This window comes from Mauremys mutica, chromosome 7 (genome assembly GCF_020497125.1).
Source record: "Mauremys mutica isolate MM-2020 ecotype Southern chromosome 7, ASM2049712v1, whole genome shotgun sequence".
In the NCBI taxonomy this organism is placed as follows: Eukaryota; Metazoa; Chordata; order Testudines; family Geoemydidae; genus Mauremys; species Mauremys mutica.
Genome location: NC_059078.1, coordinates 82,493,694 through 82,519,254, shown reverse-complemented (window position 1 = coordinate 82,519,254; position 25,561 = coordinate 82,493,694). Strand labels below are relative to the sequence as shown.

Here is a 25,561-nt window from a genome sequence, read left to right as displayed (position 1 = left end):
GAGGCAGGCGAGAGCGCTTACAACGCTGGTTTCCCCGACAGCCAGGATCTATTCATCACCGTCACGGAGATCCCCTACCAACCCTCCCTGGCCATGAACCCGGATCCTGAATCAGGGGAAGGAGCAGTCGGTAAGTGCTTTAACCATGTTAACTTTTATTCTTAATATAACAGGAATCTGAAGTGTGTGAGAAGGAGGTCTCTCTATATATGGTGATAGATCAGAAATCCTCCTGGGAGATCTCCACGAAGCTCTACTTCCGTTAATCGATAAGCATCAGCAGGAGGTTCCTGGGGAGAGCTGCCTTATTGGGTGCTCCGTGATAGCACCCTTTTCCGCGCGAGGCTTTCATGCGGTATTCAGGGAGCATTGCCTCCCCGACCACGGCTGCATCGGTCCGTGGTTCGTGATAGATTTCACGCAGCATGCGCTCTCTATCTACTGCAGTGCCCGTCCTCACGGTGATCTCGCTAGGAGACTCATGCATCTAATTAGGGGAATTACTGTAATGTTACGCCTGGTCCAAAGTATTTTTAAAAAATCTCCAGACAGACGGCATAGCAGAGACTCAGCACGCTGCTGCGACACGAGCGTAACGGAAAGCCAAAGAATCAAATGGACGCTCATGGAGGGAGGGGGGACTGAGGACGCAAGGTATCCCACAATTCCTGCTGTCTCCGAAAAGTATTTGCATTCTTGGCTGAGCTCCAAATGCTTCTAGGGACAAAAACAGTGTCCGCGGTGGGTCAGGGCATAGCTCGGCAATTTACGCACCCCCCCACCCACCCCCAGAAGTGAAAGGGAAAACAATCCTCTCTTGACTCTTTTACATGTCACCGTATCTTTACTGAATGCTGCAGATAGACGCGATGGTGCAGCACTCAACACCAACATCCTTGCTTCCCCCACGCTATGGATGGCTGATGGTACAAAATGACTGGTACCCGTCCTCATCATCAGCCTATTGCCACATGGGGCAGTGCAAAAGAACTGGTAACCATGCCGACTACTATCTGTCAGGTTCCCCAGTGTCAGGTGAACCTAATTTTTCCTGGTAGATGGTACAATATGGCTGGTAACCATCGTCATCATAGCAACAGGGGGCTGAACTTCATCAGCCCCCACCCTTCATGTGTAAAGAAAAGATTCAATTGCCCCTGGACTAGCAGAGGGATGATGGGCTCCTCTCCTCCACACTCCTTAATGTCCTATGTGGACTATCATAGCAACTGGAGGCTGCCTTCCACTCATTTCTCACTAACAAGTCACTGTGTCTTATTCCTGCATTCTTTATTACTTCATCACGCAAGTTGGGGTACAATGCTATGGTAGCCCAGGAAGGCTGGGGAAGAATGGAATGAACAGGTGGGGTTGTTGCAGGAGCACCCCCTGTGAATAGCATACAGCTCATAATCTATGCAGGATCTGACACAGAGCAGCTGTGCTCTCTGGTTCTCTGATACAGTGGTTCTCTAGTACACTTGCCCATATTCTAGGCAGGACTGATTCTATTTTTAGATACCAAAAAGGAGGGATTAACTCAGGGAGTCATTCCCAATTTTTGTTTTTGCGCCCCTGGCTGCTCGGCCAGGGGCACTTATGACAGCACCAAATGGTGCAGTGCAAAAGGACAGGTAACCATGCCCATCTTATTACCATCTTATTACCAATTTATGGTATGGTAGATGGTACAATATGGCTGGTAACCATCTCTGCTGTCATGCAAAAGCAAAAGCATGCTGCTGTGTAGCGCTGCTGGACCGCCTCTGTCAGCGGCATCTAGTACACATACAGTGACATACACAAAAGGCAAAACAGTGTCCATGGTTGCCACGCTATGGCGTATGCCAGGGCAATTCTGGGAAAACGGGCTTGAAATGATTGTCTGCCGTTGCTTTCCCGGAGGAAGGAATGACTGGTGACATTTACCCAGAATCCACCGCAAAAATTATTTGTGCCCCAGCAGGCACAGGGGTCTCAACCCAGAATTCACAGAGACAGCCTAGACTCAGTTAATTGTTCGCAAAAATGTATCTTTGCAAGGAATTCACTCCCTGTTTCCCATCTCACAGCTTCCACTGTCTCCAGACCTGCCACAGCATCCCCCTCGCAGAGGCTGGCAAAGATTAGGCGGCGAAAGAAAAAGACAAGGGACAAGATGTTCGAGGAACGTATGGGCTGCTACCTAGCCGAGGCGGACCAGCAGAGCCAGTGGAGGGAGACCGTCTCTCTGTACCAGCGCTCACACAGCGAACGGGAGGAGAGGTGGCGTGAGGAAGACAAGCAGGCGACTGAAACAATGTTTGGACTAGTGAGGGAGCAAACGGACACGCTCAGGCGCCTTGTGGATGTTCTGCAGGACCGCAGGAACACAGAGCCCCCCTGCAGTGTATCTGCAACCACCCTCCCCCGCCACAAAGTCCCATACCCCCCTCACCCAAAATAACCAGAAGGAGGGGCGCCAGAGTCCGTGTAAACTGTCACTGCACCCCAGCAGAGTGCTCAAGTACCAAAAAGCTCTCATACCCTACATTTGCAGAAGTCGTTCCCTTCCGGACTCACACAAGTCCCAATCCCAGTTCCATCCCCTGAGTGTCTACTTAAGTAATAAAAATACTTTGCTGTTAATTACTGTTTCCGTCATGTTTTTTCAAAGAAGACTGTGTTTGAATGGGGGGCGTGGGGAAGGGGGTTGTTAATTGCATAGGACAGTCACCTTTCCCAGGGTACAGACACGGGGGCAGGATCAGCAGTGGGTCACACACACAGTGCAGTCAGTAGGCACCATGGTCGGTATGGGAGGTGGTTTCCAGGTTCTGTGTGGGCGGGGGGGATGTGACTTTGTAGCGGGGGAGGGCGGTTACAGATCTTATACAGCGGTCCTTGTCCTGGACCGCTGAGTCACGCAGCAAAGGAATCTGTATCCGTACTCCTCCGCCACAAGGTCACATATCCCCCCGCACACAGAATTCGAAAAAGAGGGATGGCAGGCTTCGTTGAAAGAAGCATTCCGGCACTGCGGACCGCTCTAGGAGCAGGAGCCTGTCATTCATTGAGTTTAGAGGCGGTCTTTACATCACCGCACACCCTACCCAGCACAGTCTGCCTCCCAGTTTCAACCCTTTAACGCAAAGTCATGAATAAAGAAACCTTTCTTCAGTAACAATGGGACATGTATTTTATGTTTACACGTGTGTTGGAAGTGGGGGAAACGGGGTGAACGGGGTATGTAACCGAAGAGGAGAGTCAACAGTCAGTGGGTAAAGAAACAGGGGCAGGTTCAGCTTCTCTGTAAAGAAACTGAACAGTCACAGGTCACGCTGCTCGCTGGTATTTGAAGAGTTCCTTGTCGCTGTCCCAGGCACCTGTATAGGGCTTCATGAGCAAGTGCATTAGCGGGCAGGCTGGGTCCCCGAGGATGACTTTAGGAATCTGCTCATCCACAACAGTTATTTCGTGGTCCGGGAAGAAACTACCTTCCTGCAGGCGTCTGAGCAGCCCACAGTTCCTGAAAACACACGCATCATGAACCTTGCCCGGCCACCCGACGTTGATGTTTGCAAAACGTCCCCTATGGTCCCCCAGTGCTTGCAGCACCATTGAAAAGTAGCCCGATTTCTCATCAGCTGACTGTGGAAGAGGTGGACGATAAAGTCCGAGGAGGAGAAAACGGCGATGATCGCAGCGGGCTCCATGCTTGCAGTGCTGTGGCGTCCGCGCTGTCACTGACCAGAAAAGTGCACGAACAGATTGCCCGATGGCGCTTTCAAGGAGGGAGGGAGGGAGGTTGTGATTGACGGTTCAATGACAACACTTACCCAAAACCACCCTTGACACATTTCTCCCCCCAGCAGGCATTGGGGGCTCTACCCAGCATTCCAATGGGCAGCGGGGACTGCGGGAACTGTGGGATAGCTTCCCACAGTGCACCGCTTCCAAAGTCGACGCTGGCCCCGTGAATGTGGACTCAGAAATTCGAATTAGTGTATTTAGTATGGATACACAAATTCGACTTCATAAGGTCGAATCCACAAATTCGAACTAAGTTGATTCGAAATAGTCTTGTAGTGTAGACAAGGCCTTAGCCCCAGAATCTGTACCTACAGCCCAGTTTTCAAAGCTTACCCCTTTTCTCTAACCAAATCTCAAATCACTGCTGTAGCTGTTCCCTTAGGAGAGAAGTTGTAGCTGCATGCCAAAAGGGGAGATAGAAGACATTTGCTGGGTAGACAAATTGGCTTGGAGGTGCAGTTGCAGAGATGGCTGAAGAATGCTGGTCCTGAAAATAGAAAGAGTACTGTAACTCTTATCTCTAAGCTGTTCCTGAGAAGCTACTAAATTGGTTTTTGGGGACTAAAGGGCTAAGTAGACTGCAAGGAAAGAACTATATAAAATTCTCATTCTCTGTCACATTCATCTTGTGATCCTGGAATGCAACAGGAAAAGACTTGGTGCAAATGTACGGAGTCACTTTTCAGAAGGTAAATTAATGAAACACCTCACAGACACTTTGTCAGGTTGGTTCTTTCAGGTGACTACCTACAACTATTCTTCAGATACTAGCAGATAGCTAGGCAAGCTCAAGTGTGGTACTTCAAAGACTATGTATGCTTAGTTTAGATTTTTTTTTAAATGAAGTAAATGGTTTATTCTGAACTTTTAAAGACATTTACTTCATACGTTTTATTTCATGGGTAATCGTGAAGAGTAGTAATTGCTCCACTTGTACTGGTAAACATTCTGCATCATACCATGGATGCATTTGAGACCATCCATCGAACATAGTCATTTTTTCTGCACATGTACTCTGCCACAAACATTCTATTGTAAATGCTACCCATTATTCCTCTATGCTAACTGGCACATTAGTTATAGAAAAGGGCCATTTGCCTACTATCTCTTAAAATATCTTCCAAATGCCTTGATTTCACAAAGCCTCTCTAGATTTACAGTGTATTGACTTATGGAGTCCATACAATGGGGAGAATGAATATGAATGAAACTCTATTCCAAATAAAACTATACATGTTGCACTGAGCATTCAGATACCCAGCAAGTTATTCAAGACCTTTTCACAGCTGGTATTCTATCTCACTGGTAGTGCTACCAGTTGTCCATTACCTTTCCATTGAAATCAATGCAATATTAGGTTATAATAGGTACATTCAGTAACAAAATAGATAGTTCTACCTAGCTGTACAATGCCCATAATATTTCACAGCACTCAGTTATTTAACACATTTGCCTTTCATTTCTAGGGCTAGGTTTAATCCATGGCCAGGATACATATGTGATATGAGTTTTAGTTGTTAAACCTTTGATCCTAGTTATTGATTTTTTTTGTAATATTTTGGTTTAATTATGGTTTGAAATACAATACTTTCATACCTACAAAATAAATGCTAAACATTTAGTTTCTTATAAGGTTGCAAATGGATGTTGGCCCTATTCTCTTCTAAATGATGGTAGCATGGCTGTAAAGTGTATGTTTTGACCTTCTTCTCTCCTTCACAAGAGCAGCCGGTCTTTGGCTCCATCCAATACACAATGTAAACCACAGACCTTATTCCAAAGCTCCTTCCTCTTCTGCAAAAGCCACCAAAAACTTCTCTGGTTCTCATAATCCTCCACTGCAAGCCCTGACTCACACCAAGCCTCTCCAAATTCAAGGCTTCAAGATTAGTCCCATAATTTAAACAACTGTGAACTTTTTCTTGCAATACATTCAGATTAGGCTTCAGTTCTGTTTAATAATTTGCAAAGGATTTCCAGCTCATGGAAAACAAAGTTCATTCACCAGTTACAGTTAATTAGCTTCACTTCATTTTCTGACTTGCATGAGAAAATTTATCCAGTTTTACATTCTCTGAAATAATTATTGCAATATTCCACACTACAATTTTTGACAAGTTGATTAATGGCCTGGAAAAAACAGTGACATTTTTGGCATATTATTACATGCATAGCATATTATTGTAAAAGTGATAATGTAGTCTTTTGTGAAGCAATTTCTCATATTATAAATACTTTGTGGTATGCATGCTATAAATCCTGTGCAAATTTAATTATTTGTAATTAGTTGTGTGTTTGTAAACCTAACAGTTTAATCATGTTTAATTAGACTCATTGTAATTGAAACATTTGATATCTGCATGTTGTCTTGTTAAATTGATGAAGAACACCTGGAATGTGTAATTAGTTCCACCACCAACAAATTAACTAACTAAAATCTGCTATTAATAATTATTCCCCTTCCTTCCTGGTTGATCACTAGGCAGAGGATCATAACAAATATCCAGTTTACAGCCAATGTAATTTATTTAAAAAAGAACATGGCTGCATAAGCCCATCAACTACCAACTTTACTCTTCAGAAACACATTCTAAAATACATGGGTGCCTTAACAAAGATGCCTATGTATTTTGCACAGGACATTATTTTTCCTGTTGAAAAAACATCAGACAAAAGTTTACTTGTATTTCCAACACTAATTTTCAAACTCTAGAGATTGGATGAGGCATAAGTGGGGCAGGGGGTAGAAGTCAAACCAGGGAGAAGCCCTTGAGGATACATTTTCATGTACTTCCTCAGCACTGGGAATTCTTTCATGGCATTTTCAACTACTAGACTTAGGCTTTGGCAGCTATTTTGACAAATAACTTGAAAGAGCAGGGTTTCTTCTGTACAAATTATCTGTCAAAACAAAAACTAACAAAATAGTCATATGTGACGTTAAGATTGTGTCACGGTTAATTTTAGCAAAAGTCATGGACTGGTTGTGGGCAATAAATAAAAATTCATGGGAGCTGTGACTTCTCTGTGACTTTTACTAAAGAAAATGGGGGAGAGAAGGTGGGGTGGGGGAGGAGGAATGACAGCTGGAGCCCCACAGGGAAGAACTGACAGCTCCAGCTCCTGTTATAAAAAGAGGGAAAGGGGTGCAAAGCCCCAGATCTGGCCCCAGCTGAAGCCGTGGGGAGGGAGTGCACAGCCCCAATTCCATCACCGGCTGAAGCTGCGGGGAGGGAGTGCCAATTCCATCACCGGCTGAAGCTGCGGGGAGGGAGTGCCAATTCCATCACTGGCTGAAGCCGCGACAGGCAGGGGGACCCCCACAGCTCCCCTAAGCAGCAGGAGACCAAGAGATCCCAGAGCCCCTAGCTGCCACAGGCAGGCAGGAGGACCCACGCAGCTCCCCACTGTGGCAGCAGCAGGGGGATTCTCACAGCTCCCCACCACTGGGGAGAGGACAGGGGAACCCTGGCAGCTCCCCACCACTGCAGGAGGGGGCAGGGGGTCCCTGAAGCTCTGAGTTCCCATGGGTGGTGGGGGCCCCAGAGCTCCCAGCCACCCGCAGCTGCCCAGTCCCTTCCCATATTATCATGGATATTTTTAGTAAAAGTCAGGGACAGGTCACAGGCTTCCGTGAATTTTTGTTTATTGCCCGTGACCTGTCCCTGACTTTTACTAAAAATATCCATGACAAAATCTTAGCCTTATCTTTAGTACATCTCTAGCCTTAGTGGAAATTACTACTGTAACCGTGACTCTGAGCCAATGGATAGTTATCCCTGTCATGTGACATTAGCATTTTGTAACCCTGGCTCATGTTAGGTGACTGGGGAACAGGAAATATGGCCAATGCCTTCCCAGCACTGTGTTCCACATCCTTATCACAACTACAGCCCACCTTGTGCACCTCTTCCAGTCACAAGGAAAGGATAGAAGAAGAGAACAAGAGCCTCTTCTCTTATTTTACTATACGAATTAAAAAAAAATGCATCTGCTGCACTATGGGGCAGGAAGTGCCTTCCACTGTCAAATGTTGTTAAGAGGACACTGGGGGATTCCTGCACCCAATCAGTCCTTCCTTATATTCTCTCATCCTTCTACCTCTCATTTGTACCAAATAAAAGTGAAGGAGGAACACCTCCACCTAATGCTGAGTTCTCTCTGGCTACACTGCATTTGTAATCTGTCTGCCAGGAATCATTACTCTGGCTCCATGATCCCTTTAAGGATTTTCCCTGTCTGATTTGACAGTTAGCTAGGGAATACAAGTCCATGTCTAGGGTATTGGGCCTGTTCAGTATAATTTTAGACATTGTTCACTATATATAGCATGAACTATAAAAAAAAAATCAGCTCGAAGTAGACACAGAACATGGAAAATTTCAGCCCAAACAAATCAAGTTTCACAAAGTTATAAGCAACTGAAAACTGGGTCTTATAATGGAAACTGTCAGACAACCCTAACTATAAGCACATTACTACCTGCACTACCTAGAACACAGAGCATATATGGCCATTAGGAGGTATAAAATTTGTCTGTTTCCCTGGACTGTGACTAGGCTGCCACATAAGAATGATACCAGAATGATGTCACTGAGAAGAACCTGACCTGAGAGATCTGTGATGAAGGTGGGATACCTAGGGAGGTGGTGGAATCTCCTTCCTTAGAGGTTTTTAAGGTCAGGCTTGACAAAGCCCTGGCTGGGATGATTTAGTTGGGTTTGGTCCTGCTTTGAGCAGGGGGTTGGACTAGATGACCTCCTGAGGTCCCTTCCAACCCTGAGATTCTATGATTCTATGATTCTAAGGAAACTGAAGCTAGACAAATTTAGACTAAAAATAAGAGTTTTAATAAAACAAACAGTGATAGCAATTAAGTATTGGAACAACTTATGAAAAGTGGTGGCAGATTGTCTATCACTGAAACTTTTAAAATCAAAACTGTATTGTGATTGAAGTGGATCAGATAGGTTATAAGGTTCTGAATACTGTACGTGTTGCTCTGTATTCATCATAGATACGTAGAGCTGAAAGAGACCTCAAGAGGTCATCTAGTGCAGCCTCCCGCACTTAAGGAAGACCAAGTACACCTACAGTATCCCAGACAGGTGTTTGTCTAACTTGTTCTTGAAACCTTCCAGTCATGGGATTCCATAACCTCCCTTTGGTCACCTATTCCAGTGCTTAATTACCCTTAAGAGTTAGGAATTTTTTCCTAATGCCTAACCTAAATCTCTCTTGCTGAAGATTAAACTCATTAGTTCTTGTCCTACTTGAGTGGAAATAGAGAGCAACTGATCACTGTTCTCTTTATAACAGCCTGTGACTGGGGTCCCAGTGGGGGTCAGCTGTGGTCACCCATTTAGAGTGAACTGCAAAGAATGGGGCAATCCCCCACAAACTGGTGGATATTCCAATACTTAGGTTACTCAGAAGTCCAAACAACACAGTTCCCTTAAAGTGATCCAGCCTCAGGCCTCCATCCAGGTATCTAAGTCAAATATGATTTCTGAAAATCTTATTTCATCATATAAAAGAAAAGTTTCTACCAATCCCAAAGAATCAGACACATTACCTCCCAGGTTAATGGATGTTTCAGATCTTTCCCAAATACACGTTACAGCCAATTTTTACTAACTAAACTAAAATTTATTTAAAAACAGAGAGAGAGAGAGAGAGAGAGAGAGAGAGAGAGAGTGTGTGTATGGTTAAAAGATCAATATACATAGAATGTCAGGGTTGGAAGGGACTTCAAGAGATCATCTAGTCCAACCCCCTGCTCAAAGCAGAACCAATCCCCAGACAGATTTTTGCCCCAGATCCCTAAATGGGCCCCTCAAGGATTGAGCTCACAACCCTGGGTTTAGCAGACCAATGCTCAAACCACTGAGCTAGCCCTCCCCTATGTTCAGCCATGAGTTCAATTCATTGAGGTTCAGATTCATAGCAGAGCTGGTGAGCTTTGTAGTTGCAAAGATTCTTTCAGATATAGTTCATAGGTTATAGTCCAATGTCCAAATATCATATTCTGGGCATACCAGCATAACTGGGACTGCAGTCTTCTGACTCAAACTTCCCCTGGTGAAGCCTAAGCAAATCTGAGATGACAGAATCAGTACCCAAGGGTCTTTTTATACAGTGTTCTAGCATCCACTTGACTACACAGTCCTGGTTAAACAATAGGCTTTTGATGTAACCAATTGCTTTCTAAATACCACCAGTAATTAGTTACACAAATTAACACAGGGCAAATTATCCATTTAGCAGTCTATGACCAACTTCAAAGAGACAGAAATGACATTATTTTACCCAAGATTCATCTAAATGTTAATATTCCCTTTTAATCTCTGAATTAGTAACTATAGTGACAGACAAAAACTGTCTGTTTACGCAGGTAGCATTTAAGATACATACAATTAGTATTACTTCTAACAATATAGGTTTGCATTTCAAAGTTCTAGCCTGCTTAGGATGAATGGTTCTCATTACCATTCGCATACCTTTCTAACATGACTTTAAGGGTGGGCTTTGGGTCATTCATCCTGCTAGCTGTTTAACCCTTTCTGGCCATGAGTTATATTTTGTGTAAGATTGCTGCAATTATATAGCAGTGGTAGCAACAATGGCTTGCATGGTTATATTTTAATTAGACAATGTCACACAGTCCTTAACATATTTAAAGACCATTATAGGGTCCCATCTCAGTTTTCTTTTTTACAGACTGAACATGCCCAGATTTTTTTGACCCTGTCCTCATAGGTCAGGTTTTCTAAACAGATCATCATTTTTGTTGCGCTCCCTGGACTCTTTCCAGTTTCTCCACATCTTTCCCAAAGAGTGGCACTCAGCATTGGACACAGTACTCCAGCTGAAGCCTCACCAGTGCAGAGCACTACAGTACAATTACCTCAATACTCCTGTTAATAAACCTCACAGTATTGGACTTTTTGCAACTGCATCACATTGTTCACTCATATTTAATTTCTGATCCATTGTGACCCCCGATACTTTTTAGTAATATTACTACCTAATCATTTATTTGCCATTTTGTAGTTGCACATTTGATTTTTCTTTCCTAAGTACAGTACTTTGCACTTGTTTATATTGGATGTCATCCTATTGACTTCAGACCAATTCTCCAGTTTATCAAAGTCATTTTGAATTCTAATCCTGTTCTCCAAAGTGGTTGTAATCCCTCTCATCTTGCAGTCATGCACAAATTTTATAAGCAAACTCTGCACTCCATTACTCAACTCTTACTTAATACTATTTGACCCAGAACAGACCTCTGAAGGACATGGCAAGATGCATCTTCTCAGTTTGACAGAAAGTCGAGTGTGGTTTTTTAACCAGTTGTTCATCCACCTTACAGTCATTTCATCTAGACCACATTTTGCAAATTTACTTAGGAGAAGTATGAGGTTGAAGGGGATTGTTCTGTCACAGAAAAGGATGACTAGTACTGTAGGAACATTCATGTACTGAATTATCTATACACAAGTGAGGAGTAAGGGAAATAAGAACTAAAAGTGGCACTAAAAGATAGGGATTGTGACCTAATGGGCATAACTAAACTTTTTGTTTGTTTGTTTGTTTGTTTTAAACTCAGCTCCCTTTATTCTCTAATAGCTTGGAAAGAAAAAGTAACAGATGGAGAACAGTTATACAATGAGTAAAGAATGTATTAGGACATTCCCAAACAAGCTCTCTTCTCCTCTGAAAAACAACAGAAAAAACAGTTGCCCTAAATTAAGGTGCTCTAACTCCCTAAGGCCAAACATATGAAATTACCACAGCTTGGAAAGGAGATCTATTCAGAAAAGCAGTTATTTGATTAAAATGATGCTTTTCTGATCTGTCACAATATGCACAGTAAGTTAGTGAAACTGTTGGGTTCCTTTAGGAGCTTTAGGCTCCCAAAGCCGTAATTGTGCTAATCCAGTAGAAAATAATGACAAAGCTGCAGACAATCCTTCTATTGAAATACCTAAAATGAAAAACAGCAAATATTAAAATAAACTGCCTTTTTATCTAACCATGGGGAAAAAAACCCAGCAAGGTGGTGAAGCATCTACTGTAACAAGGTGTTTAACCTAGCACCGCTAAATGCAGGGATACAAACATCAAAGGGAAAGGATGTAAAGAGAGATGACATGATGTGTGTGTGATGTTCCATATTCTGCATAGAAATACTGTTATGATAGAAATATGGCAGAACTAATATATTTTATGCAAGATGGGTCATATGAGATATCACTGAAAAGGCTATGATCTACCAAATGTGTTTATCCAATTTGTATGCATGTATCATTTCTGTATCTGGAGTTAGGAATATTGACTGTGTAACAATTACAACTGTGTGTGTACTTGGGGGAACGCTAACCAGACAGTAGGCAATCAGCCTGAATGAGCTGTTTAAGAAGGACAATAGAACTTTGAAGATACTAATCTCCCTCTTCTTGGGATGTTGCTTTGACACTGCAGGGTCATCTGATGATGTCACCTGGTACAGAGTACCACCTTGGACACTGCTGGTATTTTTCCGCTGGAAACAAAGCATTCCTGCCTTGTATAAATTCTATTTAAGATTGGGAAGTAAGTCAATCAGGGCCCTTCTCCATTGGCTCCCTGCCCAAGAAGGAAGACTGCTGAAAGCACCTGAAGAGACAAAGGAACTAAGCTGAGGAAAGGCAAGGGCTGAGTCCAGGCTGAGATAGGGGTCTAGTCTGTAAAGAGAAATAACTGGAAATGTAAGATGCAGAAACTCTGCAATCTGCTAAAAACAACATTTAGGGTGAGAAATTACATTTTGTAACCTGTTTCTGTAGTGAATTAATCTTAGATTGCATGTTTTGTTTTATTTGCTCAGTAATCTGCTTTGTTCTGTTTGCTATCACTTATAATCACTTAAAATTTACCTTTTTTAGTAAATAAACTTATTTCCTGTTTATTCCAAAACCCGGCTTGTGCAATTCATATCGGGGGAGAGGGGGCAAAAAGCTGTGCATAACTCCCTCCACATTGAGAGAGAGGGTGATTTTTATGAGCTTGCATTGTACAGTTCTCACTACAGAGCGCAAGACAATATTATTTTGGGGTTTACACTCCAGATATTGTGTACGCACTGAAGTGTTGGCCATTCCCCTAGCTGAATCCTCCTACACAGAGCTGATTTCAGTCTGTATCTGCAGCTGGGTGTGGTCTTGCCTCTGCTGGAAAGGGGCTTGAGAACCTGGCACAGCAATCCAGTGCAAGGGAAACCCAAGCTGGTAGGACTGGCGGGCTCAGTGGGAACCCAAAACAACTGGTGGCACCCCAAAAGGGTGGTCCAACCCGTCAGAGCATGTATGCATGCATATCTATTCAAACTTTGGCCCCCATATTTCCCCCTGTTCTGGGTTTGTGATGGGAAGGAAAGAAGCAAAAAATTCCTGCCAAAAGAGGCCTAAATTAATGGAAGGGATTGAAGCTGCAAAATGTGACTCCAAAGAGATGCAGAGTCAGAGGATGACTCAAAACTGCTCAGAACCAGCACAAAGTTTTTTTCATCTCTGCATAATATTAGAAACTAGTATGTACAAGGGTTCACCGGGGCTCGACCCTCTCCGGGGCGGCGGGGAGCCACACCGGCTCACTACACACAGTTGGTGTTGGGGAATTAGTCTGGCTGCGGAGTCTCCCTCGGCAGCCCTTACTGTAACCAGAACAAATACTGTAAGCCCAGGCCCTGGGTCAGGGCGGGGCAACACTGGGTCAGGTGCTCAGGCCCTCGAGTTGGAGCTGAGCAGTAAGTACAAACAGTATCAAGCCTGGGCTTTAGCTCAGGGCGGGGCAACAAATGCTGAGTCAGGGGCTCAGGCCCTCAGGCAGGGCTGAGCAGTAAGTACAAACAGTAGGCCCCAAGCCTCTAAAGGCCTGGGGGAGGGGGAGACTGCCACCCACGAGTTGGGTGGCAGTGGGGGCGCAGACCCTCCCACTCCACTGCATCCCAGCCTGGGGCCCTAGCAGTGGCAGAAGACCCGCTGCTTAGTCAGTGGGGATCCTGGCCACAACACACTGACATGGGCTCTGGCTGTGCTGGAGCCAGACTAGGGTTGGCTGCCCCCGGGCTACTTCCAGACTCCCCCTTAGGTAGTACCTGGGTCAGGGTGTTGTCCTCTGCGGGGTCCAGCACCATGGGTTCCTCTGGGTAGTGGGCAAGCGGCAGGCCTGGCAACTCCTCCGGGTAGCGAGCGCGGGGTAGGTCCAGCAACTCCTCCGGGTAGCGAGCGAAGGGCAGGTTCAGCAACTCCTCCGGGTAGCGAGCGTGGGGTAGGTCCAGCAACTCCTCTGGGTAGCGAGCGAAGGGCAGGTCCGGCCAGTCCTGGCAGCCACCTTGGGCCATGAAGTTTTCCCAGCCATGAGCAAGGCTGGAGACGTCTGTCCTCTCCTGCGGCTCAGGGCTTACTGAGCTCTGAGGGTGAGCCTTTATACTTCCAGGTCGCTGCCTGACCCTCTGAGAGGCGGGCTCTGAGCTCCCTAGCTCCGCCCACTCCGGCCTCCGGATGGGCTCTTCCCCCTCCGGGGCAGCGGGGAGCCACACCGCCTCACTACATAGTATATATGCCTGACAACCATTATGACTTTTACTCCAGAGGGAATTCTGTGCCATTGCACAAGCACAGAATTAATGTCCCCCACAGATTTCGCCCCCGCAGAATAATTGATTCTGATGTACAGGTGAATGGAAGCCATGAGTGGGGTCACACTGCAATTACACCTTTTGGCCACCAGGAGCTAAAGTGGCACCAGAAGAGAGGGGAGCTGGCTCATGGGCCAGAGCAATCAACCACCAAGACCAAGGGAGCAAAGCCTGCTTTCCTCACCGTCCCCTGCCCACAAGGCCAGATGAGGATGCACGGGATATGGAGGGGACATTCAGAATGGTGCATAAGGGATGGCTGGGGGGCCACACTGACTGGGATTCAGAAGGGTTGGTGTGGGGGAGACCAACTGGGGCAGGAGCACAGGAGCTAGTGGGGTGACAATATTGAGCCAGAGCTAAATGGAAGTGGGGGTGCAGGGACACATAGGGATGGGGGGGAGTGAGAGTGACTGTGTAGGAGTGCAGGGATGCATTGGAACAGGGGAAGCTATACCTGACTGAATGAGGAGTGGGGATACAGAGATACATGGGGACTAGGGCAGATATGCCTGACTGAATGGGAGAGGTGTCATGAATAGTTAGTAAAGGGTTAAAAATAGTACCTGGTAGGCACCTGACCTGAGGACCAATCAGGGAAGAGAATTTGAAATTTCTAGGAGGGAACTTTTTCACTCTGATCCTGTGTGTTTTGTCTTTAGCCGTCTGGAGTTACAAGAGTCCAGATGTTTTAATCAAGTCTACAAGTTTCTACCTTTCTGAACTAATTTCTTCTAGTCAAGATAGTGAGTATTAGAAAGATACTTTGTGTCATTATCTAATAATCCTATGTTTGCAATTCTGTGTGTTTGTTATTGATTATTCTTAATTCTGCCTGTACTGGTTGTACTGAGAAGAGAGAGGATTCTCTCCAGAACTTAGCAAGGTTATACCCTATGAGTGTCCAGCTTGGACTCATAGAGATTCTGTATTTTCTTGTTTTTCTTTTAATAAATTCTTTCTATAAAGATTTGGTTAAATCCCTTCTACTGTGGATAGGGGAAGGGGCTAAGACACTCTCTCTCGGTGGTGAGACAGTTTATCTCCGGGCAGAGAGGGGAGGGGGAAGAGAGAATTCCTCCTGGGTTTGATTCAAGCAGTTTGAATCAGGTATTTCTTTCCAGTGGCTAGGAGAGAGGGAGGGGGGGAGGTTTCCCTCCTGTGAGTGGATCTGTATTTCCCCAGGGAACGTCTCTGGAAAGGGAGGGGGAGGGGGAATACAGGGGTGTCTCGGCCCACATAATCGACCGAGTGGTGGCAGCCTGAAGGAGACCTACCCTAGGATTTTAGGGTGGGGGAATATATGCGGGTCCTCACTTTGAAACCCCCCAGTTTCAAGTGAGGGTAGACTCTGACAAGAGGCTAGGGGTCAGCCAGGGTATGCTTGAGGGAGGCTCCTCAACACCCTAAAACTCCCTCCCCCCACCAAAAAAAACCTGTTTCATACTTCTCCCACCCACATTCAACAACCCTCCAGGTTCACTCCCAGGCTCCTTCCCAGCAATTACTTCCCTGTCCTCCAGCTCCTTCATTACCCCTGAGTTCCCAAAGTCCTTTGCACTCCTTCTAAGGGGTGTGGGAAATACATTTCTGTATTGTAGTTTAAATAACTTAAATATTAAGTTTCTATATTAATATGCCTAATAAGGAATCTGTTCGTCAAAAAATATTTCCTGAATCTTTTTTGTGGTCTGTATTATTACAGAGATACTTGCTGAGAGGTATTTTCAAATAAATTACCAAAATAATTGAAAATGTCAGGGTTACATTGTGTTAATTTTGATGATAAAATAAGCAGAATTTTGCAGAATTTTAAAATATTGTTCACAGAATTTTTCTTTTTTTTTTTTTTGGAACAGAATTCCCCAGGAAAAGACTTTCACAAACTGTCACATTTTCAAAAATCTTAGTAAATGCTGAGCAGGATACATTCCAAAATTTAAAAAAATTGGGAGATATAAGCACATTTTAAATACAATTTATTTTTATTATCTGTTTTCTACAAGAACTGGAATAAAAGGATGTGGAAAATTCATTATTGAGGCTGATACATTAAACATCTGGCAGAAGGGGGACATGAGTCATTCACCATACAATGATATATTTTTGGAGAGCCTATCTCAATGTGTTACTTCTGATTCTAAGAAAAACGATATGTTTTAAGATTCAATTTTTATTACCAAAAAAATAAGAATCAGAGCTTTTCATAATAAAAAGTTCTAAATTGATAGAAACATGAGCTCCTCTTTACCATTTCCTTGATGGTGTAATTATCCTTTGAAGAGGTATCCTCAGTTGTTGTGATTATGAACATTAAAGGAGGGTAAGAGACTGCCAGAAGGTATTCAGGAACACTTTCACCAACTGAGTTCTAAAGCCCATAAAAATGGAATATAAGGCAACTAAATATATATAAGAAAATAAGAAGTGTGTGTTTTGTGTTACTTTGAACTTTGGCACAGGACTTAAATGCACATATATAGACGTTTTATGCAATCTAAAATCATAACTTTCTCTGCAAACCGTATTTTGTGATTTTAAATAATTTTATGCAATTTAAGGATTCAATCATGCCATTTATAACATACAGATAGACTGTTGTGCCCCTGCAGACTTCACTGGGGTTCCACAGGGGCTGAGGAGTCTACCCATGTGTTATAACTTGCAGACTCAGTTTAAATACGAAAATTTTGTCAAAATGCAATGGCTTTTCCTTAAGCTTTTCCTACCAGATGCATTTAATAAAAGGACTAAAGTCCATATGACAGGAAATGTCCTTATAAGAGTATGACAAATTTACATGTAAAAGAGACACTAATTTTATATTTATAATTCTTTAAATTTAATTACAATACTGTTTTGGCAAACCAATCATAACAACTATGATATCCCCACTCAAAAATAAATATCAATTAGTAAGTGAAATCTACTGAAATTATGTTTCTATTGCAGATATTTCCAATTCTAATTGAATATAACATTTTTGATTATATATCATATTTGATACATTTTTGATAATTTTCTTCTAGTTCTGTAATTATAGCTAGCACTTAGCTACTGGTTAATTGCATCTTTTGAATTAATATTTCACTAAATGTTCAGTACTAATTTACTCCCTCTTTTAAATGTACCTCTTGTCTGCAAAGACCTCATATTATTCTTTCCAATGTTGCAATTTTTCATGTTAAATTTCTCTGTTGTTCAACTTGGGTCTTATTAAAAAAAACCTACTATATCCAGCATTAAGGTTAATTTACTTCCCTTTGAAAGTTCCTGATCAATTTGATTGAGTTTCTCACATTATTAATGTTACTGTTAAGGCAATAATCTATACAAATCTTTGGTCTTTTTGTATTATGAGGTATGCAGTAGTTTAAAGCAAATGAAAAAAGAAAAAAAAATCTGTTGAGTACATTAGCATGCACAGGATATAATTATTTCTAACAAGTACAAAATACCTGAATAAACTAGGCTGCCCTGCAACCTTCCAATCAGAAAATATCTTTTAAAAAACACTTATTACATACTACCTCAATTTCATCATTATATTTCAATTCACAGCTAGCAGTTACATCTTACAAAATAAAATAATGGAATATTACATTTTTTTTATTAAAAACTGTGTCTTCTGTGTCCAGAGTGTCATTAATTAAGTCATTAAATTAATGCAAGGATTTGCCATCTCTCTTTTCACAAATTTTGGCAAACTTTTTCCATTTTCTCAGTTGCGCGTCACATAAAAATAAACTGTTCAACATACTGGAAGTGGCATTATACTTTACGCCCCTCGACATTTCCATTCTGGTTTCTCAGTAGCTCCACACCTTCACTATGAAAGCACTTTACCAAAATATGCTTGATTTTTCACCAGAAAGATGTTTTTTGAAATTTTAAGTGTTTTCTTCTAATTGGTTTACCTGTTAAACAGATGAAATATAAATTATTAAAACAATTTTAAGTATCTTATTTTTGCTGATGTTCACAGATTAATGTCAAAGGGGGAAATCAGCATACATTCAGTTGATCAAAATTCAAAAATGAAGTTAAATTAAAAAACAAACTGCACAAATATGAGTATAAGAGACTGTGTTTCAATTTCTTTTCATTTCAACTGAATTCAGTACTACCAAATGTTAAACTACATTAAGTATATATGGACTTTTAATTTCTTAAAACTCATTAATTCTTTAGTACAATAATTAACATAACTAACAACACTCATTAATTTGTTAGTGTGTTAAGAACACTTAATATTCTTTTGTTTCCAAGCTACCTGTGTTGACTTCATAGGATAACCTTTGTTGTTGTCATTAGAAATCCTACCATTCATATTCATCTGAGTAAGACGACATATGCAAAATCTTTGAATGTGTTACACATTCTATATCATGAGATAATTAAGTTTTGATTCTTCACAGTAAAGTTTGTGTCATCATACAGGATTGGAGGGGGAAAAAACTGTAGTTTCTACAGTATAACAGTGATAGACTGATGCTTGCTGCATCCTTTGAAGAGACTTTATGCAAATTCCAGCAATTTGCATGAAGTCACTGTACTGTTAATTGTAGTAATAGATTTCAGCTAAAAACTAAAGCTACAGTATATCTTTTCAAATTGTTCTGGTTGTATTTTTGAAACTACCATTGTTGACCATTAATCAGACAAAACTAAGTTACTTTTCAGTTTCAAAAGTTTTATTAGGCATTCATCTACTAGAGAGGAAAGTGTTCCAAATGCTTCTAACAATGGAGGAGAAATAAATAAGGGATTAAACACTCTCCTCAAATATCATACACTATTTTTTTAAATGTTATATTCTAGTAAGGGACTTGACATAAATAGAAAGGGTACAATGCAATACATAAGAGTGACTTAATTGCCTTATTGCAGAAGTACAAGTTAAGTTATCTACATATCACCTGTGACTATTTCAGGTTGCATTTTAAAATTATGTTCAACAATAACAAAAATGCACTGTGGCTTGTGTGTTGTATCATATGCACAGGTGAAAATGAGTGCAAGAAAATTTATTTTAAAGCTTTCTTCTTTGACATACAAACAATTGTAAAACTCTATTTAACAAATACAGAGCAAGGATGTTCTGAATAAAGAAAAAACAGAAATTTAAGATTAACGTCCAAGTTGAATAACTAAGAAATGTGTGCTACAGTGTGACTTGCGTAAGATGTATGGAAAATGCTTTAATAAAAAACTAGATTAAAAAAAAAGTTTTTTTACTCTGCCTTTTTGTTTTTAAGCATTTGGTATACAGGACCCTGAAGGTCTTCAATGCTCTCTGCAATTGGCTTATTAAGAGTTTCCGGAAGAAGAAGAGTCAAGAATCCTGCTGATACTCCACTGATTCCAAACACCATGAATGGTACAGATGGGTTAAGAGTTTTCTGAAATTAAAAATCAGTGATAAAAACCCAAAATTAATTCATGCCCCAGGATATTTCTAAAAATATTGCAGTATTATTTGTTCATGTTTCATATATATATTTCAATTAATTATACACAAAAACAAGTTATATCAAAAGGTCTGTTCTTCACAGCATTCATGTATGTAATATCTATTAATAACAATGGTAATTATTTAGACATACATTATGAAAAGAATTGATCAAAATCTCACTATACAAGTAATTATTCATATCAAAATCTCCATTATGAATGTTTTCAAGCCAAAGAGCATTCAGGTACTAACTAGGTATCAATACAAAATTTGTTTACAAAGACAGCAGCAGCAGATAAATACTAGGTAACTCACTTAATGTAAAAGATAAAATGTTAATTTGCTTCTTTCTCAAAGGAATGAAGTTTTATAAAAAGTTATTCTATTTTGTAAATACAAAAAACCCCCAAAACACTCAACAACCAAAACACCCTCTCTCATTAGTTAAGTCTGGAATTTGACTATATCAATATCATTAAATAGAGCTTAAATATACATTTTGCAGAGGTATATATATAAGTATCCCTTGAAAAAGATCTACCTGCCATGTTCAGAATCATGAAAGCAATTCTGAGATTATTCCAATAAACTAGAAGTCTTGAGGGGAAAAAATATCAGTAATTAACATAAAAATAAAATAAAATAAAAAGTTAACTTACCATGGATGGCACAAATGGAGCCAAAACACCACCAAATCTGCAAGTCATTGAACAGACACCCAAGCCAGCATTTCTGTTCCAAAGGGGGAAAAAAAAAGGATGTGTAATTTCAAAATGTGATATGATTAGAACGAGCCCTTAACAAGCAATTCTATTCTCAGGTACACCTCTACCCCGATATAACGTGACCCAATAAAACACGAATTCGGATATAACACAGTAAAATAGCACTTCAGGGGGGCAGGGCTGCGCGCTCCGGCAGATCAAAGCAAGTTCAATATAACGCGGTTTCACCTATAACGCAGTAATATTTTTTGGCTCCTGAGGACAGCGTTATATTAGGGTAGAGGTGTATCATCTAAGCTTTATTGTTCTTTTTCAATTGAAATTTATACAAATACTTTTTTAAAATGTCAATCCATGACTCGGGAGAGCCTGACAATGTGTTTGGTTGGTTGGGTTTTTTTGTGTGTTTGTGTGTGTGTGGGGGGGGGAGAATCAGTCTATTAATGTAATTAATAGAAGTCCAGCAGGTAAGTCAACCTGTGTAACAGTAAAAATTACTATAACCAGCCAATGAAGAAAATATTCCATCTATCTCCCAAGGATATCCATGCCAAAAACCCCATCCTCTGATGCAATCCAGTACTTCCCCAAAAGTCTGAATAAATAGATAGGATTATGGTTAATAAACAAAGTATAGAAAGCCAATGACAAAGCAAACCATGGATAAAAAAGGCAAGTGTGTTTTGAAATACAAACCCTGCTCCTCCATTGTTGACATAGACATTTTATGACACCTTATAGACCATTGTGAAAACAAGTCTTCAGATGCAATCTCAGACAGTCTAAGGGCCTGATTCTGAGATCAGTGTAATTCCAGAGTAACTACACTGTAGTCAACAGAATTACACTTGTGTAAAACCAATGTGAAATCAGAATCAGGTCCTAAATGTTTTTTTCTAATTAGAGGTCATCTAAAATTCACCTGCCAAGTTTATTGTTTTGGTTCTACTATATCGTTTATACATTAGGATTGGGGAAGCACCATATACAGCTTCTCACACTCAAAAGTGGTGGTAAGCTTATTATATCCAATTTATCTATCATATAGGTAGAATTTAGTGGCAGGTAAATGAAAACCAGAAGAACATTTAACATTTCAGTTCAGTGGATAGAAAAATTCATCAAGCCAAAAGGAAATCTACTCCCCACATTCTTAAAATTGATGATTTGCAAATGCTTGAGTTTCATATACAAACAAGAAATAAGTATTGATAATATACAGTTGTCTATGTGGTTGCATTAGGGTGAAAGACAATCCTTCTAAAGGATTTTAAAAAATGTTAATACATTAACTTTTATTGGTCCAACTTCTATTGGTGAAATAGACAAGCTTTCAAGCTTACACAGAGCTCTTCTTCAGGTCTGGAGAAAGCTCTGTGTAAGCTTGAAAGCTTATCTTTTTTACCAAAAGATGTTGGTTCAATAAAAGATATTAACTCCCCTACCTTGTCTCTCTAATAACCTGGGACCAAAACAGCTACAACACCGCAGCCAATAGATTAACTGGAATTAACAGAGATTGCTCCACTGCCTAAATATTCAAATAAATTGGTGTTCAATATTCTAGGAGGTTCACATACAACCCTGGAGTAAATATTTATATCTTAACAATAAATTCTAATGATTTATTCCACCCATCTGAGAGTCTACAGTACATTACTACTGATGAGGCTCACTACAAACACTCTGTTCACAGTATGTATTCTTAAAGGGTAAGGTGCTAAAACATATTCTGAATAACCAGAGTACTCATTTTCTGAAAACTCTATACCCTATATTTTATTAGGTTATGAAGAATTACTGACTTATATGTTTATGAAGAGTAAAAGATCAACGGAAAATGATTTCTTTCAGCAAACACTACAAACAGTACAGGGGTGTTCCTGAATGATTTTGTCCTGTTAAGGTAGTACGAATACCCTTACTACAACTAGTGTATGTAGGTTAGTTTCCCCAGGGTTGAGTGAGGCTTTGGGAAGAAAACTGGGAGATGAATAAACTGGTTCATATGAACTTTAAACAACTTTGGGCAAGAGGCCTGAGAGCAATCCTGCCCTTAGAAAATCATGTATAGGGAGGACCTGACATAAGGGCCTGAATCTCCCATACCCTTCAAGCTGATGGAATTGCTCCAAAAAAGTCAGTTTTCACTGACAGGTGATATAGTTAACAGGTTGCCAAGGACTCAAAGTAGAGGACCCATCAACCTCAATAATGCTATACTGAGGTCCCAAAAGGAAGGAGACTACTGAACTAGAGGAAAACCATTAATAAAAGCCTTTTAGGAATCTAGCCATTGGAGGGTGAGAAAATACAGTGAGGACAACACTGATATACAAATACTGCTGTTTTATGGACCCTTGTGGAATTAATGCAAAGATTGTTTTAGAGCTAGTAAATAGTCCAAAACAGTGTTGAGAAGGGAGCCAGCTGGTCCTGAGATGTCCAAATAGAAAAACCTTTTCCACTTCAGCTTTCTAAGTGAGTCCAGATAAGATTTTCCTGCTTGGGAGCAGAATGTTCTTTACTTTAGCTCAATAAGTTGTTTCAGTGGATATAGGCCAGTCACATCTAGGCTGTCAGACATAATTATGATGGGTTTAGATGTAGAATGACCGGTACTCTGCAAGACTATGTCAGACAGAGCAGAGAAGGTGACTGGAGCTGCACAGAGAGGCTGGTGAGGAAGGCTGCCATCTTACAATAACCTGCTGTGGTCATCTTCCTCAGGCCTTGTCTACACTACAAGACTATTTCGAATCTACTTAAGTCGAATTTGTGGATTCGACCTTATGAAGTCGAATTTGTGTATCCACAGTAAATACACTAATTCGAATTTCTGAGTCCACAGTAACGGGGCTGGCGTCGACTTTGGAAGCGGTGCACTGTGGGAAGCTATCCCACAGTTCCTGCAGTCCCCGCTGCCCATTGGAATGCTGGGTAGAGCTCCCAATGCCTCCTGGGGGAAAAATGTGTCGAGGGTGCTTTTGGGTAACTGTTGTCATTGAACCGTCAATCACGCCCTCCCTCCCTGAAAGCGCCGGCGGGAACTCTGTTCGCGCACTTTTCTGGTCAGTGACAGCGCGGACGCCACAGCACTGCGACCATGGAGCCCGCTGCGATCATCGCTGCACTTATGGCTGTTGTCAACTCCTCGCACCTTATCGTCCACCTCTTCCACAGTCAGCTGCTGAGAAATCGGGCGAGGAGGCTCCGGCAGCGCGGTGAGGACAGGAATTCACAGAGTGGCGCAGACCTCTCACAAAGCAGGGTATGCCGCGCAGTGGAGATCATGGTGGCAATGGGTCAAGTACATGGTGTGGAACAGCGATTCTGGGCCCGGGAAACAAGCACGGACTGGTGGGACCGCATAGTGCTGCAGGTCTGGGATGAATCACAGTGGCTGCGGAACTTCAGGATGCGTAAGGGCACTTTCCTTGAACTCTGTGACTTGCTGTCCCCTGCCCTGAAGCGCCAGGACACCCGGATGCGAGCAGCCCTGAGTGTGCAGAAGCGAGTGGCCATAGCCCTCTGGAAACTTGCAACGCCAGACAGCTACCGGTCAGTAGCGAACCACTTTGGCGTGGGCAAATCTACCGTGGGGGTTGCTGTGATTGAAGTAGCCCACGCAATCGTTGAGCAACTTCTCTCAAAGGTAGTGACTCTCGGAAACGTCCAGGACATCATAGATGGCTTCGCCGCGATGGGATTCCCAAACTGCGGTGGGGCTATAGATGGAACTCACATCCCTATCCTGGCACCAGCCCACCAGGCCAGCGAGTACATTAACCGAAAGGGCTACTTTTCAATGGTGCTGCAAGCACTGGTAGACCATAGGGGACGTTTTACCAACATCTTCGTTGGGTGGGCGGGCAAGGTTCATGACGTGCGTGTGTTGAGGAACTCTGGTCTGTTTAAACGCCTCCAGGCAGGTACTTTCTTCCCGGACCACAAAATAACGGTTGGGGATGTGCAGATGCCTACAGTGATCCTCGGGGACCCAGCCTACCCGCTAATGCCCTGGCTCATGAAGCCCTAAACAGGCGCCTTGGACAGAGAGAAGGAACTCTTCAACTACCGGCTGAGCAAGTGCAGAATGGTGGTGGAGTGTGCTTTCGGACGTCTCAAGGGGAGATGGCGGAGCTTACTGACTCGCTCGGACATCAGCGAAAAGAATATCCCCGTAGTTATTGCTGCTTGCTGTGTGCTACACAATCTCTGTGAGAGCAAGGGCGAGACCTTTTTGTCCGGATGGGAGGTTGAGGCAAATCGCCTGGCTGCAGTTTACGCTCAGCCAGACACCCGTGCCGAGAGAATATCCCAGCGGGAAGCGCTGTGTATCCGGGAGGCTTTGAAAGCAAGTTTCCTCGGAGAGCAGGGTAACCTATGACTCTCCACTTGCTTTCAAGAGAAACTGACCCTGGGCCTGTGTCTGTATGTGTCGATTTCGATCTGCGGTTACATACCCCGTTCTCAAAGTTTCCCCCACTTCCAAAGCACGTTTTAAAGCAAATTAATTGTTACACTCATTATTAATAAATCTTTGTTTTACTTTGCATTTCTGTTCAGGTGTTGAAACATGGACACATACTGTGCTGGGCACGGTGTGCACTGATGTACAGACCGCTTGTTCCATAGAGGAATGACATCCTCCTGCTCCTACATAGGTCTCTGGGGTGGGGGACGGTTGCAAGTGGTTGTGCATGAAGGGGAGGGATTGCAGGAAGGGGTGGGTTTGCAGGAAGGGGCGAGTGGTGCCTTCTTTGGATATGGTTTTGGATGACGGCATTGGGCTGCGGGTTTGGGCGTAGGAAGGGGTGAGGGGTGAGGGGGAAGGGTGAGTATCTGTCCGTGGATGAGGGCTCTTGTTGGGGCTCAGGGCAGCGGAGAGGCTCGTTGCTACAGTGG

General features: G+C 42.4%; 1 protein-coding gene across 2 annotated transcripts in view; it reads right to left on the bottom strand.

Moving 5' to 3' along the window:
- Positions 1-16,439: 16,439 nt before the first annotated feature.
- Positions 16,440-25,561, bottom strand: part of LOC123373883 (solute carrier family 22 member 15-like) — a 58,492-nt gene continuing 49,370 nt past the window's right edge. Inside the window, exons 10-12 of one of the 2 annotated variants that reach the window (XM_045023117.1) lie at positions 20,588-20,660; positions 19,712-19,875; positions 16,440-18,390 (exon numbers count right to left, since the gene is read on the bottom strand). In XM_045023117.1, the coding sequence (XP_044879052.1) occupies positions 18,387-18,390; positions 19,712-19,875; positions 20,588-20,660 (241 nt within the window). In that variant the 3' untranslated portion in view covers positions 16,440-18,386. The remainder of the gene's footprint in view (positions 18,391-19,711; positions 19,876-20,587; positions 20,661-25,561) is intronic. The other variant, XM_045023116.1, reaches the window with a different exon arrangement.